The sequence below is a fragment of the Brachyhypopomus gauderio genome, chromosome 17 (assembly GCF_052324685.1).
Source record: "Brachyhypopomus gauderio isolate BG-103 chromosome 17, BGAUD_0.2, whole genome shotgun sequence".
Lineage (NCBI taxonomy): Eukaryota > Metazoa > Chordata > Actinopteri > Gymnotiformes > Hypopomidae > Brachyhypopomus > Brachyhypopomus gauderio.
In genome coordinates, this window is record NC_135227.1 from 18348335 (window position 1) to 18357918 (window position 9584).

The 9584-nt window shown below is 44.8% G+C and overlaps 1 protein-coding gene across 1 annotated transcript; it reads left to right on the top strand.

Moving 5' to 3' along the window:
• Nucleotides 1–225: 225 nt before the first annotated feature.
• LOC143481233 (D(1)-like dopamine receptor) lies at nucleotides 226–3066 on the top strand. The gene has a single exon (XM_076979181.1). It carries the CDS (start codon nucleotides 731–733, stop codon nucleotides 2063–2065), a length of 1335 nt encoding a protein of 444 aa, XP_076835296.1. The 5' UTR covers nucleotides 226–730; the 3' UTR covers nucleotides 2066–3066.
• Nucleotides 3067–9584: the final 6518 nt, after the last annotated feature.

The following is a 9584-nucleotide window of genomic DNA, read 5'->3' on the forward strand; positions in this document are numbered from 1 at the left end:
TGAACATGGATAAACAACATTCCAGTATAAGTTATGCTTTTCATAAATGTTTTTGTTTCCTGCGTACATAAAACTGACATATATTCTTATATTTCTGTCCCACAAGTGTTGATTCCTAAACAATTTAAGCATTAAGAATTATTTCGAAAAAAAAAAAACATTCACAGGCCTATAGAATTAACAGTTTTATACAGTTTAAATGAAATAATTTGACCTTACCATTTAGTTTACATGAACGCGCATTCTTAAAGTCCAGCGCAACTACGTCCTGAGTTACTTATGGCTGGTGTAACTGTAATAAAACCCGATCATAAAGTCAGTTGAACGCTGTGTTCACCTCTAGCTGTAGTGAAGAGACCTCACAGGTGCCCGGCACCGCGGACGCACGAGCGCGAGCCAGCGTCCCGCGCGCACACACCAATCACACGAGACATCTGGCGCGTCACTTCGGGTCATTCCGCAAGCCCTCCGCGAGCGAACGGACGTTATTACGGACTCGCGGGTAGAGAAAAAGGCGTGTCATGCAACAACAGAGAAGGGAATTAAGATGGACCGAAACCACAATTAAACCCACTTGGATAAAATTCCGAAATCATGAAGTGGCCAAGTGAGCAAAACGGGTGAATGCGACTCCCAAAAGCGAAGAATGCGACCCGACTTACTGATGCTTCGACGGACGCGAAGTTCGGATGGACGTCGCACAACCTTGAAGTAGGAACACCGAACGAGCATGGACAACTTGACTAACGAAACGGTGGTGCGCGCGGACGTGTCGCGCGAGGAGAGCGAGCCGGACGGAGGCGGCAGCGCGCGCGCCCTGCTGGGCTTCGTGCTCTTCCTCCTCATCGTCTCTACGCTGCTGGGCAACACGCTGGTGTGCGCCGCCGTGGTCAAGTTCAGACACCTGCGCTCCAAAGTCACCAACTTCTTCGTCATTTCCCTGGCGGTGTCGGACCTCTTCGTGGCGGTGCTCGTGATGCCGTGGGAGGCCATATCCGCCGTGGCGGGCACGTGGCTCTTCGGGCGCTTCTGTGGCATCTGGATCGCCTTTGACATCATGTGCTCCACCGCGTCCATTCTGAACCTGTGCATCATTAGCGTGGACCGATACTGGGCAATCGCGAGCCCGTTCCGTTATGAGCGCAAGATGACCCACCGGGTCGCCTTCATGATGATCGGGGTCGCGTGGACGCTCTCCATCCTCATATCCTTCATCCCCGTGCAGCTCAACTGGCACGAGGCTGAGGAAGAGGAGGGTGCGGCCGCCAACATCAGCGACTACTCCGATAACTGCAAGGCGAACCTGAACCGCACGTACGCCATCTCTTCGTCTCTGATCAGCTTCTATATCCCAGTTGTCATCATGATCGCCACGTACACGAGGATATTCCGTATTGCGCAAACCCAGATCCGGAGGATATCCTCGCTGGAGAGAGCCGTGGAACAGGCACAGAACCACCAGCACGCCAACGACTGCGCGCACGAGAACTCGCTCAAAACGACATTCAAGAAGGAAACAAAAGTCCTAAAGACTCTCTCCATCATCATGGGGGTGTTTGTGTTTTGCTGGTTACCTTTTTTCGTTTTAAACTGCATGGTGCCGTTCTGTCAGTGCGTAAGTGACACCACGTTCACGATATTCGTTTGGTTTGGATGGGCAAATTCATCTCTCAATCCGGTCATTTACGCATTTAACGCAGACTTCAGAAAAGCCTTCTCTTCTATTTTGGGATGCAATAGGATTTTTCCAAGCACGACCGTAGAGCCCGTTAATTTCAGCAATGAGCTGGTGTCCTATCACCACGACACGACACTGCAAAAAGATACGCAACCCATAGCGGTCCAGCTGCCGTGCGCCATGTCCAACCCGCGCGAGGACCCCAGTTTCCAGTTCGAGAAAACATCAGTTAGCTCCAACACGTCTCGGAACCACAAGCACATACTGATGCCAAATATAAGCCAGTTTGAGTGCGACGGAGAGATCTCACTGGACACCATCACTCCGTTCACGTCCACTGGGCTTATGGAGTGTGATGGAATCCCTGGACAAATTATCTGTGAGTGATTGGACCACGACGATCCAATTATTATGACCTGCAGAAAAAAAGCAAAATACTTTTTTTTTTATAAAGAAAACTCACAACGAAAGTGGGTATTTGTTAAATACAACAAAGGTCTGGGTCTTAGTGTGCGATCTGCACGCGCAGATTAGGCTGTTGAATGTATTGGTAACCGGTCATCTGAATCATATTCTAAACTCAAAAATACCGAATACATAAAGTTGACATTTGTTAAGATGCGAGATAAACAACGTTAAACAATTAACCGCCAGATTTGCAGAAGTTTGGTGCGCCCGTGACGTTCAGAGCACCGCGCGCATTTGTTTGGAGCTTTGAATTTAATTGACTCGTTTAATCTAATGACTAACTGTCTGAAGTCTGCTTATCTAATAAAATATATGACCCCCAAATTATTGGTGAAACTGAGGACGTCCAGCATTTACCAGAAATTTTGGCTCCAAATATAATTAAACACTGTAATTATACAGATGATTCTCACTCTGCTCGGTCTGTTTAATTACTCTATGGTATAAATTACAGTTTCATCGATAAAATTTGTCATATTGCAAGCAATTAAATGAAAGTCATTAATAGTTTGAACCAGATACCAATGTGCTGTAGCTACTGGGCATTTCATTAATAATAAAAATACTGAAAATATGTTATAGTAATTTATATATGTTTATGTTTTTTTAGACATTTCTTGAAATTATGCTCCTTTTCCCAGTGTTCTAAACACAAATTCATAATGCTCAATTGACTTTACAAACTTCAAATGTCTATGACAAATCCAAACTCCCCTCAAAACCAAACAATGCCTTCAGACGTCAAACAAAAGCCACCAGCTTTACATACACTACATAAAAAGCCCCTGCACACTGGTGATGTTCAAAACAACATGGTACAAACCTGCTACTGCCATGTTGTTTGTGGGGGTTTTGTTTTTCCCCCAGTACAGCCTCTTTGGATGGTGAACAGAACAGACTTTACATGTCGAACACAATGTACTGTAGTACTGTTAAATAAACGAATATAGAGAAAAAGTAAATGTACTGTGAATATTCAACCGATAATGAACACAGAATATTGTAAAATGATTTCCATTATTTACAAATATAAACTGATGATAAAAAAAACAATTTGTGCAAAAAGAATCACCTTTAATCAACCTCTCTTCCATATCTTGGTCACAGATCATCCACCACTACATGGAAAAAACCTGTAGGAGAGGAGGGTGAGTTTATGGAGGAAGAGGAGGGTGAGGTTATGGAGGAAGAGGAGGGTGAGGTTATGGAGGAAGAGGAGGGTGAGGTTATGGAGGAAGAGGAGGGTGAGTTTATGGAGGAAGAGGAGGGTGAGGTTATGGAGGAAGAGGAGGGTGAGGTTATGGAGGAAGAGGAGGGTGAGGTTATGAGGGAGAGGAGGGTGAGGTTATGAGGGAGAGGAGGGTGAGGTTATGAGGGAGAGGAGGGTGAGGTTATGGAGGAAGAGGAGGGTGAGGTTATGGAGGAAGAGGAGGGTGAGTTTATGGAGGAAGAGGAGGGTGAGGTTATGGAGGAAGAGGAGGGTGAGGTTATGGAGGAAGAGGAGGGTGAGGTTATGAGGGAGAGGAGGGTGAGGTTATGAGGGAGAGGAGGGTGAGTTTATGGAGGAAGAGGAGGGTGAGGTTATGAGGGAGAGGAGGGTGAGGTTATGAGGGAGAGGAGGGTGAGGTTATGGAGGAAGAGGAGGGTGAGGTTATGAGGGAGAGGAGGGTGAGGTTATGAGGAAGAGGAGGGTGAGGTTATGAGGAAGAGGAGGGTGAGGTTATGGAGGAAGAGGAGGGTGAGGTTATGAGGGAGAGGAGGGTGAGGTTATGGAGGGAGAGGAGGGTGTAATCTGTAAGTCCATAGAGGACAAACGATGGAAGATAGTGGCTTAATCTGTCAGACCATTGAGGACAGCTATCAGAAGCATGGTGGTGTAATCCGGCCATCCATAAAGGACAGATGGTAGAAACGTGGACATTGTAGTACGGAAAATGTACCACTCTGAAATACACTGCTATAGTACACTACAGTAGTACGACAGTATATACTGCTGTAATACATATCTGTACTCAAATACTTGATACAATATGAAAAACTCATAGTGCTGGTCTTTAACACTATCACAGTTCTTTTCAAAGAGAACAACAGACCTTGTTCAGTCAAAGAATGCAGTCAGTGGTTGAGATGCTGACCATCAGTACCCTGGAATATTCATTGATCCTCAATAATTCTCCTTTGTATCTCATGGAAAGTGAGTATTGTTGGCTTTGATCATATTGATTTCCAGCTGTTGCGTTTCTAAAAATAGCAATCTCCTGCTTCATTATGCCATGGTCTATGAGTTCTGCAAAATAAAAGTCCTGATGGGATTATTGTTTAACATCCATTTCTACAAAATAGAAGCATACAATCTTATTTATCTCCTCCGTTCTTCATCCTCCACTCCTGCCTTGTTCCTCCATGTTCAGGTCATTGTGATTAAATTGTTTAAAAACAAGTACACAGACATATGACCCTTTTATCTATCTGTCCTGAGATTCCTGATGTGTGTGAGAGCAATTCTGATTATTAGTGTTCGCACCTGGGGAAATGGGAGCTAACTGGACTGGAGCTCTCATGACTTAATGCAACTGAATGCCAGTGCTTTCTAAATGAGCACATGGTGCTGATTGATATATGCAGGGATTTGAGTTTTTCATAAAAAGGTAATCAAATCTGAATCATGTGTCCACACAGGGGAATGGTGTTTTTAGTCATTTGGGAGGCATCATCATAGTTTGGGATGTTTGGTTAATAAGCCTGGGTATAAAGTGTAGTGTTTATATTAGTTCACAATGAAGTAATATCTTTAATGTGTTGCAGAAATGATTTTTTAATATCAATATCATATTTCAATATAATATTTTCTATTTATATGGCCTCTCTGGGTCATTTCAATTTACTGAAGAACTGACTTTGTGGATTGAAGAAAGATGCTAATAAAAATAGATGGAGAGATAATGAGGTGAGACGGAGGAGAGTTGAGACGGAGGAGAGTTGGTGGAGAAGTGCACCTGGCTGGATGAGGCTTTTCATCCAGAGACAACAAAGCCTTCAGTCAGTTCTGCTGTCTCACCCTGAGAGCCCCGAGCAAGCCCTTAACCACACCACAGTCCCGCTTCCACAGGTGTGTGTGTGTGTGTGTGTGTGTGTGTGAGAGAGAGAGAGAGAGAGAGAGAGAAGCAGAGAAAAAGAGAAAAAGTGCAAAAGTGAAACTGTGTGTGTGTGTGTGTGTTTAAGAGCAAGGAAAGACAGAACTGTGTGTGTGTGTGTGTGTGTGTGTGTGTGTGTGTGTGTGTGTGTGTGTGCGCGTGGTCATCCAGCTGTGGCTTCCAATCACACATCTGCTCTGGAAGGAGACACGGTAGATGCACTGCTGGTTGTTAGAGGTGCACAGCTTCCTCTGAAGTGATGGCGGTGTAATTTTAGTACTGATCATGATGCGGCCCTGCTCTGACCGTGCAGCTGTAGCGTCACACACACTACACCTCACTCACTCTCTCCGCCCCCCCTTACAGCGGGTACAAGGAATAGCAACGAATGTTTGGATTAAAACGATATCGGGACAGGTGGATAAATAATAATTAATTCCAAATAAAACCGTCATTCTACATTTGTTATCTCAAGCATTTTATACATTTAGCAGCTAGGCTTTAGTAGAGGGAAGTGCAAATATAGATATTGGTGTTAATATATGGTGTTATAATAAAGATACTAGCTGTATCTCACGAGGCTTGTAAGCCACATGTTGATTGGTCACTCGGACTTCTCCCCAGACCTGATTATGATGACCCACCGTGACCTCAGGATAGAAAGTAGACCTATATTTATTCACCTCTTATGATGGTATGGAGCTATATTAGAGGTACATTTAACCCTGCAAGAAACACCTTTCAACTGCTTTTTCAAAGAGAAGATGTTCAAATGAACTGGAATCGGTGAAAGTGAGGAAAATGTAATAATGCTGTGAGACTCCAGGATGCAATCATCAGGGAGCAGTGCAAAGAATTAGGTCTCTTAGGGAAGAACCATCACATAACATTAACAATATTGTTATCTTTAATGTTCACTTTCAATCAACAGTAAAGCATCCCAGAACCAGACAGTACTGTTTGTATATGTGGTATGTAAAGACAATCTCTTCTTTATAGTCTGAATTCTGAGAGCTTGAATAGACTGACTGAACTTTCTGTGACGTGGTGTCTGCCGAGAGGATAGAGATTTACTACGGGCAAATTCATAATCAGAGTTCATCAGACAGTCCAAGGTTGTATCAGAAGAGCAGTCAGACTCAGGACAATAACTCAGGACAATAACCAGTGCGGACGGACATAACTTCAACTGAGCAAACATTAGAGACACAAGACAACTACAATTAACTACTAGAAAAGGTCAGAACTAAACACAGTTTGAGACAAACAGGCTGTACATGCAATGCAAACACCACAGGAGTTCAGACTAGAAAGAAACAGGACAATATCATACAGGGGAGAGACAAACAAGGCTTAACCAGACACAGCTAGCAAAACACAGCTAGCATAACACAGCTAGCATGACACAGCTAGCACAGTATGATCAGCACAGTATGAGACAAAAACACAGGACTTAAATACATTAACTAAACCAGAAACCAAACTAGACACAGTTGAATACAATGAACCAAGGTGGAGAAGCAAAAGACCAGGGCGTGGCAAGCTGGGAAAATACGATAAACCGACACAAGGAAACGACACAGAGGAGGAGCTAAACATGAATGACAGGTATGGGCGGAGCCAGATGTGACACACGGCTTGGAACAATAATGAGAGGCGGAGTTACAAATACAAAGGGTGTGACAACTGAAATAAAAACACAAGCACATGGAATACCAAAACAGACAGACGGGGGAGGGGCTAAACAGAATATGACAACTAGACAGACGGGTGAGGGCAGAGCTAAACGTGATACTTTCCTGTCAGAAACCATTAATGGAAACTGCATTAACAATGAAATTGAAGACACACTACTCTGAGATTTTGATCTCTGAAAAATACCCAGGACTAAAAACTAAAAAAAAAACAGCTGAGAGAGATTGTGTGTATTTTATGATGTATTCAATGAATATTAAATACTTCTGTCTGTCACACACTGTCCTGTTTACAGGGCTTCTGTCTCTCAAACACTGTCCTGCTTACAGGGCTTCTGTCTCTCACACACTGTCCTGGTTACAGGGCTTCTGTCTCTCACACACTGTCCTGTTTACAGGGCTTCTGTCTGTCACACACTGTCCTGCTTACAGGGCTTCTGTCTCTCACACACTGTCCTGCTTACAGGGCTTCTGTCTCTCACACACTGTCCTGCTTACAGGGCTTCTGTCTCTCACACACTGTCCTGTTTACAGGGCTTCTGTCTGTCACACACTGTCCTGTTTACAGGGCTTCTGTCTGTCACACACTGTCCTGTTTACAGGGCTTTTGTCTCTCATACACTGTCCTGTTTACAGGGCTTCTGTCTGTCACACACTGTCCTGTTTACATGGCTTCTGTCTGTCACACACTGTCCTGTTTACAAGGCTTCTGTCTCTCACACACTGTCCTGTTTACAGGGCTTCTGTCTCTCACACACTGTCCTGGTTACAGGGCTTCTGTCTCTCACACACTGTCCTGTTTACAGGGCTTCTGTCTCTCACACACTGTCCTGTTTACAGGGCTTCTGTCTCTCACACACTGTCCTGCTTACAGGGCTTCTGTCTCTCACACACTGTCCTGTTTACAGGGCTTCTGTCTCTCACACACTGTCCTGGTTACAGGGCTTCTGTCTCTCACACACTGTCCTGTTTACAGGGCTTCTGTCTGTCACACACAGGACACTGAGTGGCTTAGACGCACTATTAACATGCCTGGCCAGTGTAAACACTCTTCCTCTCCTTGTCTGTTCTCCTTGAGAGACCCTCAGTCACGGCAATCACCACTCTAATGGCCTCCGTCACTGCAAGGTGAAAGAGCCGAGAGTGTAGCAGAGGTTTGGGATGCAATGTGTGTGTGTGTGTGTGTGTGTGTGTGTGTAAACAGATCCTCTATCTCTTTAGAGTCTCAGCATGGAGTGTCTCAGCTTATTCTCCCCCAGTCTGTCCATTTCTGTTTCTCTCTTTTTAACTATTGGCATTAACTACATCAATAACCAATCAGCAACCACTGAGATGAATGTCCAGAGACCCAGTCTGGTCCTCAGCTTACACAGCAGGGCAGAATTCAAATCTAGAACAATTTAGCATGCGTGTGGTGAGTTGTTCTGTGTGTGCTCACATAGATGTGTACTGTATGTGCTTTGGTACATGGGATTCAGAGCTACAGAGAAGACCTTGAATTGGAGCTATTATACAGCTGTCTCACCCAACAGAGTGACAGAGGAGTATGGTATAGTAATGGGAGTAATGTATAGTAACAGGAGAGTAAGGTATATTAACAGGGGAGTAAGGTATAGTAACAATGAAAGAGTAGAGCTGTTCTATGCTGCACAACACTTTGTCACACTGAGAAAAACTACAAAAACACTTTGTCAGAAATTCTGCACCTGAAATGACTTCAACTCACCCATTTGGGGAGGGGGCATGGAGTAGGGGGTGGAGTTAGGTGTGGGGGTGTGGAGTTAGGTGTGGGGGTGTGGACTTAGGTGTGGGGGGTAAATACGAGAGACATGGAGAATATGGAGACTCAGGAAGTAACCGGCAGGAAGGCTCACGCAAGCGTCTCATCAAGAACAGCAAATGGAGCAGAAATCAGCATAACCAGCTGTAAAGCACATCTAACCATTCACTTCCTGGGGAGAAACCAGTGACAGCAGACACCCCCTCCCTGGCCCATATTACCCAACACACCTGCAGCCAAACCAGTGCCAGCAGACACCCCCTCCCTGGCCCATATTACCCAACACACCTGCAGCCAAGCTGGGGCCTTTCAGGCCTGTAAACGGCTTATGGATGTTGTTTGTGCTGATATTTTTGGTCAAGTTAAAATCAGCTAATCAGCTCCCTTGGAGTGCCGATTAATACTCATGCACCACACCCCCACCAGAGTATTAATACTCATGCACTACACCCCCACCAGAGTATTTGTGAACCTTCAGAAGATCTCTTACACTCTGGCTCTGTAATACCGATCACACACCTTCAGACCACCATTCTGATTCTGTCCATTACTCTACCAGATAATCCACTGGAAGCCACCACGTTTGCCACATGGTTTCCAAACCATTGGTGACCTCAAAGGTCATGTGAGGTCATCCGTTCTTAATTTAGCCCAGGAGTTTTATACAATGGCGCCAAAACCTGAGCTTCCATGAGCAATGCATAACCTTACAGCAGACCACCAAAGCCTGTGACCAGCAGATGGCGCTGATCAGCACTGATTTAACAGCCATATCGGCCTGTTATTTACTAGGGCATTTACAATAATTTGTCTTTGTCCAGAACATCAAA

Bases quoted from the DNA above. Each gene is read 5' to 3' on its own strand.
- LOC143481233 (XM_076979181.1), top strand. From the start codon at position 731: ATGGACAACTTGACTAACGAAACGGTGGTGCGCGCGGACGTGTCGCGC.